Below are 17,479 nucleotides of genomic sequence, written 5' to 3'. Positions count from 1 at the left end.
ATTATGGAATTTAAAATCCATAAATGTAATCATGTCACGATCACTCGGCAGTTACAGAAAGTAAGCAACCTAGAGCAGGGCTGCACATAGGCTCACAAACAGTACATGATAATACCTGAAAATGTAAAGTATTATCAATAAAGAAACAGGAATGACAATCATTGTAAATATGACTGCTGTTTACTAGACAACATAAAAGGAACAGACTTGACCTTTTTCACATCTCGTGTGTAGAAGGTTTTTATCCAAGAAGAAAAAGATTTGCTCGTCATAGTCCAGTTTCAGAAACAAAATATTTGTCACATATAAATAAATCTTCCATAAGACTCCAAATGTTAGCTTTAATGGCTGCTTTGGATTTCAAATACCAGCGGAGTTGTTTTATTTCCATTCAAAAATATGGTTACAAAAAGATAATCCACCAAATGAAAGAAAATAACTTTTTTCTGCACCTCTCCATTTGGCTTTGTCTCTTCACTCGCTCTACTCCTCCCACAGGATGATGATGATGATGATGATGATGATGATGATGATGATGATGCCGCAATCAGACATCTGGGTGTGCTGTCGTGACGTACATTTATCAAGTCTTGTGTCTGTACTCACAAGTACTCACATTTGTTCTCCTCTCCTGCTCCATCTCTGTTCTCTACTCCACTTTCCAGATGGCGATCTTGCCATCACGGCTCGCAGAGCCACTCAGGACGTAGCGGTCCTCAGCAGAGCAGAGCGTCTGGATGCTGTCTGAATGGGCCTGCAGCTCCTTCGCCACAGTGTGGCTCTCTGGGTCCATCACCAACACCTGACTTCTCAGCTGACTGTCACACTGACCTCCGATACCACTCTGGCCACGACAGCCCACCCAGATCTAAGGGGAGGAGAGGGCATCAAGGAAAGGTAGCACGGGATAAGTGAGGATTAAAGAAGGGGAATCCACAACACAGATATAAACACAAAATGCCGTTTGAGTTACACAATTTAACAAAGAAATCATGACCACTAACTTGCCTAATAGAAGGATACTTTCCAATATGCATGTCTGTAATCCTTGACAAATGGCCATGTATCCCAGGAACACATTTGCACCGAACAAATGAATCATTGCTAACATGAATCAACTTTGCTTCCTCAATAAGCAACGCCTGCTTTGTGTTCCCATGAGCCACAAAAAACAGGAAGTGTTCAACACATGCAGACGAGCAAGTTAGCGCTCGGATGTCGGAGAATTTTGTCACCGGACATGCATCGTAGCTCACCTGGTCCTTGACTCGAATCATGCAGGTGACTCCTGAACTGCATGGCAGGGAGATTCTCTTGAATGGACGTCTGTGGTTGTTAATGTGCCAGAGACACAGCTCCCCTGATTCTGCACAGCCCGTCCACAACTGACCTCGCTGGAACAAACGCACAGAAAAAGTCACATGTGCAAACATTTTCATAAATGTCAAACACGGACAAAAAGCATTTTATCTGTAAAATCTGTATATTTATTATAGGTTTCTATCTTCATATTCAAGTGTCGGAAAAAAGTTGTCGGTAAATACCCGATTCTCTGTTTCAGTGACGACTTGTATCAGCTACATTATAACTCCAGGTGCCCGCGTTATTTTCCCTACGACCTGTTAAATGCTGGCTTGCATAATTGTTTCATTTCCTGTTTGAACTGCTGACTGAATGACTGACTCTTTAAACCACTAAATGGTTTGCAGCTAACTTGCTTGATGAACATCTTAGCTAAGTATTGCCAAGTCACCTCTGGGATGACGATGAAGCTGCTGAAGCTACTGGGCATGCTCCGTAAGTCGTCGGGAAGTGCCATTCTTCTTTGCGGTGCCCCATTCTTTTTCAGTTCCACAATGCTGTCATCACAACCTGCACATACATCAACACTTTAACACACTCACCTTACAATTACTCGAAAGTAATGTTGAGGCATGTTCAGAAAGGGATGTAGGTTTTATAGTTGCCATGTAGTTTACTGTAAAGTGAGGATAACTGTGATAGTAAAGAGGAAAAGACACATTGACAGACACAGAATCAGGTTCATTCAGCCAGTGGAGAGCAATAACTGCTACTGGAGTTTGTTTTTTTGAGTGTTTAGCAATACCAACTTAACAGAAAGCAAATGTGTGCACTTACAGCACCACAGTGTGCCATCATAGATCTGTATGGAGGAGAGACGGTCACAGCTGAGGTTGAACTGTCGCTTCACTTTGAGACTTGCCGAGTCCCACTGCAGAATCGTCCCATCACAGCTGCAGGAGTACGTCTGCTGACTTGGAAAGACAGTTTAAAGTGAAGCTTTTCCTTTTTAAAGATCCATCATTTACATTGTTGCAACACATTCATTTACACATTTAGACTCTCCTTTATAAAACTGTGAAACCTGATTAAACTGCCAACTGAAATAACCGTGTCGCTACCTGTTGTGTTGATCTCTGGAGTCCACTGTGAGTCCAGTCACTTCATGTCTGTGCTCAGTCAGCTGTTTGTTGCAGGACATGCTGCGAGTGTCAATGATGTAGACTACAGAGTCCTGAGAGCCAATCCACACCTGCTCCTGGACCAATCCCAGCATGCAGTTCTACGTGGAAGAAGATGTAACATAGGAGTTTCACTTCCCTTAGAAAATGGTGGGCTAACGCACTCAAAAATTGTATAAAAAATAGTATTCTGTAAATATTGTACGTCAGTAAATACACAGTATAGTGTTCCATTAACTATGGTGGTTACAATAACACACAAGTTTAAATACAACTGTATTAAAACCCTCTATGTGCAACGTTTATATACAACAACTTTGCAGCCTCCAGTCGTAGCATCAACACAAACAAGGTGGCAGATTTGACCAGAGGAGTTGAAAAATGTATTGTGCTTTAAGAATTCTTTTTAAAACACATATGATTTATAAATCACATACATTCTACACATGCTGGATTTACTGCACATGAAGTTTAAATACATTAAGTTTAAAAGAGGACTCCACCAATTTATTATTGCACTCATAACAGTCAGACTCATGATGGACAGTTTAAAATCTAAAGTATTAGAATCGATGCAGCAGCACCAGAGATATTGTCTTTTTTATTTCACACATCTTCCTTGTCAAAACCTGTCGCCTACATTACCCACAACACACCTCCACAGATCAGTTGGAGATTCAGGTGAGTTATGCTTGTAAGTGGGTAATGTAGCCTCGAGCCGCTAGCCTCAAGCTAGAGATGAGGAGTGGGCTACAGAGGTCTGGGAAGCAAACGACAGATCTTTTTCATTCTTCACATTTGTCTTCAGCCTCAACCAACACAAGGTCAGCTTTGTCCAGCTTCCTCTAAAGCCACAAAGGGCTTTTTCCACTTATGCAGTAGTATTTGCCAAGACCGTTAAACAGATTTGGATGTGTAAAATTGGTGGAGTTCCTCTTTAAATATAGAGTACAGCTTGTCTGCTCTCACCAGCTGCGACTCTCCGACCTGGATGCAGTCCTGCAGCATGGACCAGCTAGCTGCATCAAACACAACCACTTTGCCCCCACTGAGAGCCACCCACAGTTTCGGGTTCATCTCGCCCTCCGAGTCATTGCAAGTCAACTGACCTGGAGTAAATGAGAAAGAGAGTGCACCAGTGAAGTCTGAGAGAACCGAGAGCTGACTGTACGCAGTAAAAACAACAATACTGTCTGTTTTTCACAGAGTGCGCCACAATATTCATAAATGTCTTCAGTGGTAATGGCAATAAATACATAGTAAGATAACAATTAGTTGACAATTAAGTCATTCATGAACTTATTGGCAGGGACTTTGAAATAAATAACAATACACACAATATCACAGCGTACGCCAGCCACGTCTAGAACTTAAAATCTTGTTGATTATGTTCTATATTTAGTTAAACCCAGTTGTGACTTCAAACAGTCCAGTAGCCTGCAGGTGTTTTTTTCTGTCACAGTGTAAACTAATGAGAGACTAACAAGACAGCTATTATCCTGCTAGCTAATATTAAGCACAACAACACTAATCAGATTATGTGGATAGGTTTCACTTGGGCCATACAAACATTTACAAAGTAAGAGATAATTGCTTTGCTCAGACATGGGTTCAGAGTGTGAACTCAAACGGATTATCATTACACAGAAACGTCATTGTTGCGCTGAACTTTTGGGACAGCGGAGACCATACAGTGTGAAAGTAGGACACTAAAAAAAATGAACCTTTAAATAACACTCTGTAAATCGCTCCACATGGTACCTGGTGTGTATAGCAGCACATGTACAGTCTGAGGTTCAGCCAGGTCCAGTGAAGGGTTGATCTTGTGTTTTAGAGTCTCTGAGGTAGTTTGAGGCACCATCATGGGTACTGCTCAGAGACAAACAAAATGACTATGACAGAGAAGGCTGAATGGAGCACAGTATAAAGAGAGGCACGGGATAAAGAAACAAGGATTCAAGTTTAAACAATAGCTTGATTAATCAATTAGAGTCAAATTTTGAACCAGCATGTCTTTAAGCAAAATACTATTTATATAATATGTATTTGTGTGTTTAGAAAGATCAAGAAGCAGCACAAGAATGAGCCCAGACCTTCATGTTTGATCTTATCAAAGTAGGCCAGCTTTGAGGCAGCGATGATGGACCTCTGTGTCTGCAGGCAGCTCATCACAGCATCCATTAACAGGACGTTGGTCAGAGCCTGAGTCATGTACTGAGGATCCTAAAGAAATAATACAAAAATAAACCATATGTTAAAGAAAGGGTAATATAGTACACTATCATTAGCACAAGGGGGTCAGCGGAAATAACAAACACATTGAAAATTGATATTCTGGTGGTTTGCTATCAACCTTTTGTGTACCTTGTGCTGGTCAGCCATCTTGCGCCCGGCCCACATCTCTTTCACTATAAGGTTCCAGAGTTCGGTCTCTGTTTTCAGATTGGCGTCAAACACCTGAAGCTTACCAGACGTCTGGATATGAAGGGAAGGAATACGAACAAGCAGAAAGGGAGCTGAGGCAATCTTCACCTCCTGCACAAAGACGGGGAGAGTCATTTCTATGAATAAGAGTGCAGGGTTATAAATAACAGGATTCCAAAGATAACAGGATTTCAGGATTAAAAGACACTTGACCTCTATTTCTCTGAACTTTGCGATTTCCAGGAAGCCCTGTCGTCCCACGGAGAGCAAGAACAGACGTTTCTGCGTCATGGCAATTTTACCGACGCCGTGGGAGGTCTTGACACACGACGACAACTTGTAGACACACTCGCTATCGTCAAGATGGTCTTTGACCTCAGAGGGCAAGTTGAAGTCTTGTGCTTCGGCCTCCGTCTCCTTCCAGAAGGTGTAGAAGACTCTGAAGAGTTCGGGGTCCACCTGCTTTGGCTGGCCTGAGACACAAACATATACAAAACAAAGACATGTTGACACATTGAGGGGGGGAATCATGTGCAAATACAAGCTGAAAACATGTACTCTCACACAAACACATTAAGTTAGATATCTCAGAATAGTGCGTATTATTGTTCTTCATGCGTTACTAAATCATCATCTGAATTCACAAGGATTTACAAAGTGTTTGTTGTTCTCGCCCTGCATAATTGCCTTTCACGTCAGTTAAAAGAAATCAAAGACGGTGAAAACCCTGTTGAGAAAATCGAAAACAATGAGTGACCTTAAAGACTTTGTGTGAAGCGGTTCATTGGTCCATGAGCTCACAACTTTAAGTCTGAATCCATTTCAAGACCCTCATCACTGATATCCCCTTTGTATGTGTTCTGTTGCTGTAAACTGAGACTTCACAACAAGTCCATTTTCCTTTGACCTACTAATTAGACTAAACTAGACGTGTGAAATACTTCATTCTATTCAATTCACAAGAAAGGCCATTCTCAAAGGGGATCTCTATGCCACACACATCGTCCTGTCCTCACTTACCATCAGTGAGAGCATCAAACAATCGGTGTATGGTTAATACGTCTTTAACAATCCCGCACTCCTGAACGCAACGCACAAACTCTTCCTGATGCAGATGCTTTCGGGGAAGCTTAAACTTCTTGACGTGGTCATCAGGCTGCACCAACAGCTTCTCGTTCTCCGTCTTCACCTAACAGATGAGAAGAAAAGACAATATCCCGTGCATCATCACTACTTTATCGCCAACAGAGGCAGACTTACAAAGAGCACAAACACATTGCCTATCAACAAAGAGTTGCCCTCCAATCAGCACTTCTACAAGATAGAAATAATGGTTGTGTAAACTGACTTTAAGGATTAGTCTCTTGAGTTCAGGTCGTCTCTCAGCTTGTTGCCTCTCGTCTCGGTGCAGCGAGTCCACGAGCCATGTGACCAGCTGTGTGGGGAAGATGGCGGTGTCTGTCTTGTAGAGGTTCTGAAAATCAGCCAGAGCGTCCAGCCGCCGCCAACACAATGTGTTAATGAAACCACGCAAGTAGTAGAATCTGCAGGGGGGAAAATTGTTCTAGTCAAGCCTTAACCTTTGTAATATGTTGAAAGAAAATGCCATTAATTAGGGTTAGGGTCATATTGACCCTTACTGTGTAAATACACTCAAAACAGTCAAAGAACTTCAATTTAGATCATATGAACATTTAGAAAAGGGACATACAATACTTTTTTTTTTTTTTTTTAAATCATCCAACACTATATTTAACAATTCTTTACATTTTTCCCTCATCACACATTTTTTTTAAATAAATGTAACTTTTTTCTCAAAATATTCTCAATGCTCTCCACATGATGGGCAGCATGTAACTGTGCTCTTTCTGCAGATGTAATTCTTGTATTTCACACAAGAGGTTCTTGTTTTACTGAATGGAACAAAGCGCTCAGTCTACAGCAACACGGGGACCAGGATTGTACAACAAAGGAAGAACTTGGACCCATTCATCCCAGACGTCTCTGATCTAGTTTGTCTCTTTCACGTCGACCAGCTGGTGTCACGGTTGTCAAATCGGATCACCCGAGACATCATGTGAAATGACTCCAGAGACATTGTTGCATTGTTCCCTTCTCTTCATTTCATAGACTGGCAGTTGCTTCTCTCCTTGATTTATACACTCCGGCTAATACCAGGATTACAATGTACGCATGCAAGTCAATCTGATCCAGTGGCTTCCATTTCTCTTCAAATACACGCCTCCCCTCCAAGTTGGTCATGTCCACATGAAGATGATTAGATGGCAGTGTTATTTATACCGACTCTCAGAGTTTCAGCAGCCTGGTCTAATGAACTGACTGACTGATTTACACAGGAGTAAAGAAATACACAGTAAATATTCTAGTTATACACGACATAAAGAATACATTAGAATACTCTGAAACTTAGAATACAATACAATAATATGACAAACTACTAAAATACAATTCTTTGGAGCAGGTGGCTCAGAATTACACATTGAACCTTTACGTCTTTGGAGTAATGCAGTTTCTTTCGTGGAATAAAGAAGATCAACAACAGAGTGGAAATAATTAACCAGAAATGCTGACAACAAAACGTGTAAAACACTTGATTGTACAAATTAAAATGAAGGAGACAGGAATGAAAGGGTTGAAGCCTAAGGAATAATAAAAGCAGAATACCTGGCGAGCAAAGTGGAGTTCTCATTCTGGACAGAGAAGATGGCTTTGCCGAGCTGCTGGATCAGCTCACTGTAATAATTTTGGACAGAGTGGAAGGACAGAGAGGATGGGAAATCTGGGAGCTTAAACACCTTTATCAGCTTAGGTGGAGTTCTCAGTGCTATAAGACAAAGACATAGGGAGCACAGGGAGAGAGAACATGTGAGGAGGAGTAGGATGCAAGAAGAGGAGAGAAACAGAGAAGCGTTTAGGCTTTTTCAGCTACTTTGACTTTATCTTGACGGTTTGTGCCTCTGCTGCAGACTCACCGGTGTCAGACAGGATGATCCTGTTCAGCAGTGAGTTTCTTTGAAGGCTGATAGTTTGATCGTCTCCGAGGTCAGGGAGGCTCATCCCCAGTCTCTTATTCAGCTTGCTCGACATGACAGAACTCTTTCTCCGGGCTTGAAACTCCTGCATGGTGGGCCTGCGTGGGGTCTCGACCATAGCCTTTACCCTAGACATAACATAATAAAGACAATACATTGCATTTTTTTACATCTCGCCACAGCTGTGGACACCAAAATGTTGTCAGTTGTTTGGCATTGACATAAACCGTTTGACTGGCCACCAAGATATAACTAATGCAGTCTAATACAACAGCCCTGCAATAAATCCTCCCCTCGAGAAGATTATAATGTTCAGCTTTTGCTGAAACTGTTTTAGAGACGCGTTGATTTCACTTTTCCGAGGCTGGAGGTTGTGGTGCACTGCACACAGATCAAGTGGTGAACTATATAAATACTATTAGTTGATTTGAGGCTTTTGAAATAGGTTCAATTACTTACCTCTGCATCTCCGAACGAGTGCTGAGTTCCATTCGAGCAAAGTTGTCCATTTTCCTGTTGAGACGATCCTTGAGGAAGGAATGGAAGATGTGTGTGTCCAACACCTGCAACACAGCCATGTTCATTTAAAAGATAAGCACCTGGTCCAGCACCACATGATATGTCAGCTAACTTGTCTAAATTTAAAATATCACATAGTATTTACCTTTTGGTAAAACAGCTGTTCAGCTGGCTCTCTGGTTTTCAGGAACTCTTCACTGTTAAACACTCGATGCTCGTAGTTCAGATGATTGCTTACGTCCCTGTTATATAAATACATGTATACATTAAAAAAAACATAGATTTTTAGGGGAACCATCCTTTTAGACCTCAGTACACAAAGACACACAGAACCTGAATATGTTGACGATCAGTTCCAGTGTGATCCTCTGGATGTCATGGTTGAGGTCGTGTTGCCACGCTCTTCTCTGTGCCCGCTGCTCGCTGATGTCGGTGCAGGTTGCACGGTGGCACTGATGCAGGTCAAAATGTATCTGCAGGGACTGACACCTGCAAAAAACACACTTATTCATACCTCTTTTCAAGTTTGAGAAAAGTAAAGTTGCACATCTATTGTCCAAATGTCACTCGATTGTTTGTATTTCTGTATAGTACTAATTTTGACATTAGCAGCAGTTGTATCATTCTTGGCATCACAGTGAGCACCTCTGTGTGAAGCAGTCTGCAGCAGCCGGGGGAATCACTGGTAGGTCAAGAGTCTCAGAACAAGATGTGGAAACACTTCCGTTATCAATGTTGATTAGGATCAGCTCATCCGTTTCCTGGATGGAGGAAAGAACAAGAACAAAAGTAAATCCCTTTCTCCTTTCGATAAGCTTCTAATGTAAACAAATATACGACAATATTTAAACAAAACATGTTTTCTTTGTGATCTCGGAATATTATATATTATATTATATTATATTATATTATATATACACAATTCCAATGTAATGCAAAGTATTCACTTAGAACTGTGAATAAAGCTGCAAGAAACCTGTTGTACATTAGATTTATTTAGATAATAAGTTGCCAGAGACAGAAAAAATGGAGGCCCCATTCTTATTATAATCCAACCAAATCTCAAGGAGAGATATTTTTGGAAATTTCGGGTAAAAAAAAAAGCTACCCTACAGTTAGGTCGATAAATATTTGGACATCGACACAAATTTCATCACAATGGACTTGAAATTACTGTACTCTAAGTGCAGACTTTCAGCTTTAATTTGAGGGTATTTACATCCAAATCAGTTGAATGGTGGAGGAATTACAACATTTTATACGTGGTATCCCCTTTTTAAAAAAGGGACCAAAAGTAAGTGGACAAAGTAACATAATCATAAATCAAATTGTCACTTTTAATATTTGGTTGCGAATCCTTTGCAGTCAATGACAGTCTGAAGTCTGGAACCCATAAACATCACCAGACGCTGGTTTGGTCCCTGGTGATGCTCTGCCAGGCCTTTACTGCAGCTGTATTCACTTCCTGCTAGTGAAATGCTCAATTGGATTCAGGTCAGGTGACTGACTTGGCCTTTGCAGAACATTCCACTTCTTTACCTTAAAAAACTATTTGGTTGCTTTCGCAGTATGTGAAGCGCCGTCCAATGAGTTCTGAAGCATTTGGCTGAATATGAGCAGATTGTGTTGCCCGAAACACTTCAGAGTTCATCCTGCTGCTTTTGTCAGCAGTCACATCATCAATAAATACAAGGGAACCAGTTCCATTGGCAGCCATACATGCCCACGCCATAACACGACCACCACCATGCTTCACTGATGAGGTGGTGTGCTTTGGATCATGAGCAGTTCCTTCTCTTCCAATCATTCTGGTACAAGTTGATCTTTGTCTCATCTGTCCACAGGATGTTGATCCAGAACTTTACAGGCTGTTTTAGATGTGTTTTAGCAAACTCTAATCTGCTCTTCCTGTTGTTGAGGCTCACCATGGTTTACATGGTGTGGGGAACCCTCTGTATTTACTCTGGTGAAGTCTTCTCTTGATTGTTCACTTTGACACAGATACACCGACTGTACCTCCTGGAGAGTGTTCTTGATCTGGCCAACTGTTGTGAAGGAGAAGAATTCTTCTGTCATCCACCACAGTTGTCTCCCGTGGTCTTCCAGATCTTTTGGTGTTGCTGAGCTCACCAGTGCGTTCTTTCTTTTTAAGAATGTACCAAACAGTTGATTTGGCCACACCTAATGTTTTTGATATTTCTCTGATGGGTTTGTTTTGATGTTTGAGCCTAATGTTGTCTTGCTTCACTGATAGTGACAGCTCTTTGGACTTCATATTGAGAGTTGACAGCAACACATTTCAAATGCAAATACCACACTTGAAATGAACTCTAGACCTTTTATCTGCTCCTTGTAAATGAACTAACGAGGTAATAACACACACCTGGCCATGGAACAGCTGAACAGCCAATTACTTTTGGTCTGTTAAAAAGGGGATACCTCGTATAAAATGTCTTGTAATTCCTCCACCATTCGTCTGATTTGGATGTAAATACCCGCAAATTAAAGCTGAAAGTCTGCACTTAAAGTACATATTGATTGTTTAATTTCAAGTCCATTGTGGTCGTGTACAGAGCCAAAATGATGAATCAATGTCCAAATATTTATGGACCCAACTGTATATGCTAAACCATGCTATGCTATGGTTTAATGTACATTCACAACACATCATTCCATTAATTTTCCACTGCCTTTGATGACAGAAAATGCCCATAAACGTTTTAACTGATTTGGAGGGTTGTGTACTCACAGCAGCCACCTCTTCAAAGTGGGTGACATGGCAGCCCATGAGGAAGGCAGTAGGAGCCATGAGAAAGTCCAGCATGCCTCTGGCCAGGACAGGAACATATGGCTGCTGCCACAACAGAGGCTGGAAGAAAGAGGGAGGCATAGAAACAAATGAATGGATCAAAGGATGAAATGATGGATGAATGTAGGATTATGAAGGATATACTTTTATTATTAGATTTTAGGATATTAGAGGTATTAGATCAATTAAATTAAGTTTTCTATAAAGACTGCTTGAATTGCATAAATGCTATTTTGTCATGTTCAAAATTAAATCAGAAAATTAAAAGTGAAATAATATGTTGAGAAAGCAAACCTCAATAGTAAGGTACTATTTCAAACTGAATGTAACAGCTTTTTCTTTAGATCATTATTATAATATTTACTGTATTGTTACCTTTTTCACAGTTTGCATTAAGTTTCAGCGCTCCATGTGTACTGAAGTTAATTCCACCAGCCGTGTGGTAATAAAAGAAACTTGAAACTTGATTCAAAAGATACACATTACTGCAAAAGAGGTACTTTAATTTTACTGAATACCAACAGGAAGTCCCTATTCTAAAGTTTCAAACAGCCCTGACGTAGGTCAGGACTGTTTGAAACTTTAGAATAGGGACTTCCTGTTGGTATTCAGTAAAATTATGAATAGTAGTATTCATAAACCACAAGACACAGAGCACTGCACTTCTAACACCAATGTTTGAGTCTAATTTGAATACAGTGGGAAAAACTTTGATGAGGTAATTGTGATATCATAGATATACGATATATGTTATGAGTTAAATTCAATAAAAATCTACATCAAGTATAATCCTATTTTGCCCTTTGCAGATATGCAGACACAGATTTTCAACTGACCTGTAGAAAAACCAAGAAGCACTCTGCCACCAGCGTCAGTCTGGCCCAATCGGCAGAAAATAACACCACCCGCTGCTCCTGCAGGAGACAAGATAGCACCTGCAGAGACGGGGACAGAAAGTCAAACAAAAAGACACATTTAATCTGTGCTTCCTCCTGTTTCACTAACATCAACCCAACAGGTGTGTGTAGTACAGTACCTGTAGCAGTTGCTGTGGCCTGAAGCAGAAGAAAGGCAGATGGAGATCTAAATCTATAGCTGGGTAGTCTTTGCTTTCTCTGGATGGTAATACAATGGTCAGAGGACGCAAGGTAAACATCTGCAACACAGCGTTATACTTTCAGTTCTTATATCTTCTGAATGGCTGCATCACAAAAGATGCACTGAAAATTAATATATGAACAAGTATGCTACTGCTACTGCTACTACTACTACTACTACTACTACTACTACTACTAATGCAACTACTAATGCAACTACTACTACTACTAATGCAACTACTAATGCTACTACTACTACTACTACTAATGCAACTACTAATGCAACTACTAATGCTACTACTACTACTAATGCAACTACTAATGCTACTACTACTACTAATGCTACTAATGCTACTGCTACTAATGCTACTACTACTGCTACTGCTACTACTGCTACTACTACTAATGCTACTAATGCTACTACTACTGCTACTACTACTAATACTACCTATAATAGTTGTTTATATCAGCAATATGAACCTGATAACTTTCATTAAAAGTACTTAGCTACACATGAACACACACCAAATGTAGTTGTCCGGGAGGGGGAATAGGCACCAGTGCCAGTTTGGCTGCAAACTCCTCGACTCTCTCCTCCATGTCAGATAATTGACAAGTTCTTAGCTGGATTAACAGACTAAAAAAAGAGCAAAGAAGAACAAACAGAAAGAGACAGAGAGATTGTGATAAATGTTGTATTGTAAAGCTAAACCGATTTAATTCTCATCTCTGGTTATTATCTCAAACTGCACATTCGGGAGGCAAACTCTGCTGACACTTACAAATCCAGGCTGATTACACATCTTTTTTCTGTTTACTATGATCTTTCCCAATTGTATTGCTTGGGAACATAAATGACTGAATGTTTCACCTCCTTGACAAGTAGGCCAGCTACCACGATCCTGTTATGGTCGTACTGTATGATCTTTGTTGTTAACATTATTAACCTAAGCTTTGATGTCATATTAACATTATGACGAGATTGCGTGTGTACAGAGACTCTCTTGGTAATGTGCACTTTAAATAAACAGTTTCTCACCATGACAGACAGTCTTTGAGTGCAGTGAAGTAAGGATACTTGGATATGACACAGAAACTGTAGGGAGAGAAAAGTTTGGAACCAGATTCATTCTGGAAGATAGGAGTCCCTTCCTGTAAAAACACAGACAAGAGAGTGCCAACAGTGAGTTTCATGTACCTGTTCAATGTGGGCATGTTATTTATTGCACTGTTGCATGCATGCATGTGTGTGTGTGCGTGTGTGTATTAAGTATAGTACTGTATACCAGTATCGGTCGGTAACATTGCATTACTACTCCATGGGTCTTGTTGCCAAAGACATCAGTGAAAACCAGAAAGTGGAATTGTTCATCTTTCTGCTCATTGGTTACTTGGAGCCCACCTGGAAACAAGAAAGAAAGATCAAAACATGTTAACACAGATGCACGACATACTAAGATGACAAGTCGTCTTGTGTTTGTGTTTGTGTTTTGCGCTACGGACAACATTCATGTAAAAAAATCAAACATCTAAATTTTTAACCACATTTGTGGAAGTGTGCTGCATGCCAGGGGATATCAAATACCCGGGAAGCAGAGTTGAGGTAAAGCCATGAGGTCGATGTCTTTGGGAACACTGACATCTTCACTTCCTCCTCTTCCGCCTGCTACAACAATATATAACAAAATTACACAAAAACACAAAATTATAACATTGGCAAAGTTAGGCCAGGGAGAAATCATCAAACCTTGTTTGAAAACTAAGACATGTTGTGTGCCTATATGTGGACAGAAGTGCCAAACCAGACAAGCAGGTACCCGACCTTGGTTGGGAGTCGCTGCAGCTGAAGGAGGTTGTTCCCTCTTCTTGCTGAGAAAGGAGCGCCGTCTCCTACCATGTGACCTCGCTGTTACACTCTCAGTTTGTGGCCTGCGAACAAAGGGAGGCGCCAGGACATGTAGTACCTCTGGCTCCAACAGGAGGAGGTCTGGAGTTCCGTGATTGTTAATGTCCTGAGCGGGAGATAGGAGGGGGGTTATATTAGGATGTTATATTTATCTATATTACACATATTCTACATACGTTCATGTAGATCATTTAATAGAAGAGAGAAAGAGATAATGCCGATTACCTAATCTTCAAACATAGGTTTGACTTTTGGACATTTAGATAAGTCACTGTGTGTAGTTTAAAGTTTGCATTAATCTTGGCTACACACCAGAGTTAAATCAATCTATGATGACAACACATGACAACCAATTTTCAGTTTACAGTACACCAGTCACACATGTATGTCGGGGTGCGTTCAGAGGAAAATACCTGGTAGATCTCACTGAGTTTGTCGCTAGATGCTCCTAACACTACACAGGCTTCCAGCAGAGCAGGAGGCAGATGGTCCGCCATCACTGACACCAACACAGGACTCAGTTGGACTAGCAGAACAGGGCCAACGAAGACCTGCTAAATCACAACCACTGAAAGTTTAAAGAGAAGAGACAGAGGGTCAGTTAGTTATACAAGAAGAGATACAGATAACAGAAGAATGGCTTGAGCGTTGTTGCAGTTCTCTCTATCTTCATCGTTCAGCATGAGAACAACATTTATCAGCTAAATTAATTGACAACACATGACACATTAGTGCTTGTTTCAGCTCATTATCAACGCTGCTGTTCTCATCAACAACTTCTAAAGACCCATTCAGACATTTCCATCAGGACTACAGTAGTCAAAGAAGACTTTCATTTCCTTTGCAGTAAGATATTTAACGGTATGGCTTTTTTCTGGGCGCAGCAGCAAAGATCCCCTGCAGGGTACAAAACAGCGCAGGCATCGACGACAACAGAAATGACATCGATTAGTCATACACAGTATGAAAAGGAGGCGCTGGAGTGGAGGGGGGTTAAAAGCAGGTTGCAGAGGAAGCAGCGATTATCATCTTGTCACTTTTAGTTTGTGGCGCCCATGACGTTCCTAGAAATCCATATGATGATTTAAGCTATGTTGGGGAAATGCATGGAACAGAATGTCATTCATCATTCACATAATGTGATAAAGCACAGACATCCTATATCCCATCTTCGCTCTTTTTCCTCCTATAGTATACTGCTTTTTTTTTTACAAGTGAGTCACAACAGTGAGGGGCAAATTATTTTAAAATCACATTTTCCCTCTTTCTTGGTCTAGTCTCTTCTTGGAAAATTAGGCTCATGTGTGCAGAGGAAACATGCGTAGAAAAACAAAGAGAAAATAATCTTGCAAATGTTACACAGGCAGACTTGTAGTGAGGTGCAAAATATATCGTAAAACATTTTTAAAATGCACTTTTTTGGCTGAGGATGAGCTGTAGAAATACAGTATGCTTAAATGTTTATGTTTTAAATCCTTATTTTATTGTTAAAGCATCCTAGAAAATGCTCGACCATTGCAACATTGTAGCACTGTTCACTCATTTGAAATGATAACTAATCCTCAGCAGCGGGAATGTTCAGCATAACTGAACTAATAACCCATTAAAATAAGGAACATGATGCCACATGACCTGCTGCTGTCCCTCCAGTATTGGTCCGAGGATGTGACATGATTATAATCTTGTACAGTACAGTGCAATCATATGATCCTTGATAAACCGGGGCACATTCCACATCAAACCATAACAACACAATAATAGTGTTACATCTTCTGACATAAGCACACATCTGTATCTTCAAGCTTGCAGTGGGATCGAAATTCTGCATAGTCTGAATCAAATGTGCGCTTAAAAACACAGGAAACTAGTGTGAAGGAGACCCTTCTCATCTGGCAAACAGAAACACGAATATATATCTGACCTTCAAAATCAGTTAGATGGAATTAAAAAGTAGTGCAAAGCAATTGCCACTGCCATTACTCCTTTGATCTGCTCCCATGCAAATCCATGGGACATGGTAAGGTTTCCAGTTGAAATTAAGAATGGCTCATTGACTTTTTAGTCAAACATCTCGAGCAAAGCAACCTGACATTCTTTCACGTTCAGCTAATCTGACTATCACCTGTAGAGGAAATACTAACTGCCTGATCCAGTTGTTAGGGAAGCGTTAAAATTAGATCACTGACACACAACAAAACAGGAAAATCATTGTAGCTATGCTGTAAGCTAATTTACCCACTAAAGGCTTGAATATATCAAGCAGTTTACATTGCTGTCACACTGCTATGAGCCAAAGTAACACTGCTTGCATTTTAAAGTTACAAAATATCATTTTTGTAGTCATATTTCTTTCAAATTAAAGTTTAGCTAATGCTTTTTTATTGCAGCTGCGACACGTGATACTGAGTCACAAGCTGCACAGGTAAGAGGACGCTTCTAGTCTATTTCAAGTACTCAAACGCGACTAAAGTAAAGTCTTTAAATAAACAAGTCAAGTTAGACTTCTCTTCTCAACTAACCTCCTCACAGGATACCACGCAGTTCCTCCTTCATCCCTCTTCACATTCAAGGCAGCAGTCCGGAGCTATGTCACTTCAGCTGCGCAGCAAACTCCTGCACGACTGAATGGCACGAGCTCATCCCGGTTTCCATGTTTACCGTGTGTCACTCAGCTTCCTGTTTCTCTTTGAGGATGTACAAACATGTGCATTGATGATTTGAGGAAGCAGGATGCAGTATTATATAAAGCGCATACTTCTAACAATAAAAGACCCTTTAGCCTCCAAGATATTGTGTATTACTTTTAGTTTACCATCATTTGTAAAGTAAGTCAGTTAAAAACTTAATTAGCTAAAATTTTAAGTCCAATTATTTAAGGGTAATAGGCATTATTCCTACATAGAAACACATACGGATCAAACATTTCTAATAAATATTATTAGCGATAATGTAACATTTAATAATCAAACTGATGTTATGTTAAAAACAAACGTACTGTTGTGAATTGATCTCCATCTTACACCTGTGTAAGTAGATACTGACTTTGGACATGAAATAACAACTTTCTTTATCATTGTGAATTTTCCCTTTACAGTAAGTTTGAATACTGTAATAACTCATACTGGCCTGAAGATGGTGGTGGTGGTTGACCAATTGAGTTTGAGATACAGTCAACCGGAATCACTCCA

General features: G+C 40.4%; 1 protein-coding gene across 2 annotated transcripts; it reads right to left on the bottom strand.

Moving 5' to 3' along the window:
• Positions 1–335: 335 nt before the first annotated feature.
• On the bottom strand, positions 336–16,984 carry LOC115021319 (DENN domain-containing protein 3-like). Of its 2 annotated transcripts, none has more exons than XM_029451674.1 (28): positions 16,811–16,984; positions 14,705–14,859; positions 14,208–14,397; positions 13,971–14,051; positions 13,672–13,787; positions 13,425–13,537; positions 12,911–13,022; positions 12,325–12,444; positions 12,125–12,223; positions 11,229–11,348; positions 9,125–9,240; positions 8,813–8,968; positions 8,625–8,721; positions 8,420–8,523; positions 7,901–8,088; positions 7,593–7,752; positions 6,256–6,451; positions 5,928–6,096; positions 5,121–5,380; positions 4,848–5,018; positions 4,577–4,706; positions 4,245–4,352; positions 3,453–3,592; positions 2,424–2,584; positions 2,140–2,276; positions 1,754–1,872; positions 1,257–1,394; positions 336–868 (listed from the first exon to the last, which is right to left on the bottom strand). In XM_029451674.1, the coding sequence occupies exons 2-28, from the start codon at positions 14,786–14,788 to the stop codon at positions 650–652; spliced, it is 3,804 nt and encodes a 1,267-aa protein (XP_029307534.1). In that variant the 5' UTR covers positions 14,789–14,859; positions 16,811–16,984; the 3' UTR covers positions 336–649. The 2 variants fall into 2 exon arrangements, with proteins under 2 accessions (XP_029307534.1, XP_029307535.1); XM_029451675.1 differs by having other exon boundaries at positions 13,971–14,048.
• Positions 16,985–17,479: the final 495 nt, after the last annotated feature.

This window comes from Cottoperca gobio, chromosome 16, assembly GCF_900634415.1.
Source record: "Cottoperca gobio chromosome 16, fCotGob3.1, whole genome shotgun sequence".
Classification (NCBI taxonomy): Eukaryota; Metazoa; Chordata; class Actinopteri; order Perciformes; family Bovichtidae; genus Cottoperca; species Cottoperca gobio.
Note: the sequence above shows the minus strand (reverse complement) of the source record. Positions and strands in the feature narration are given on the sequence as shown.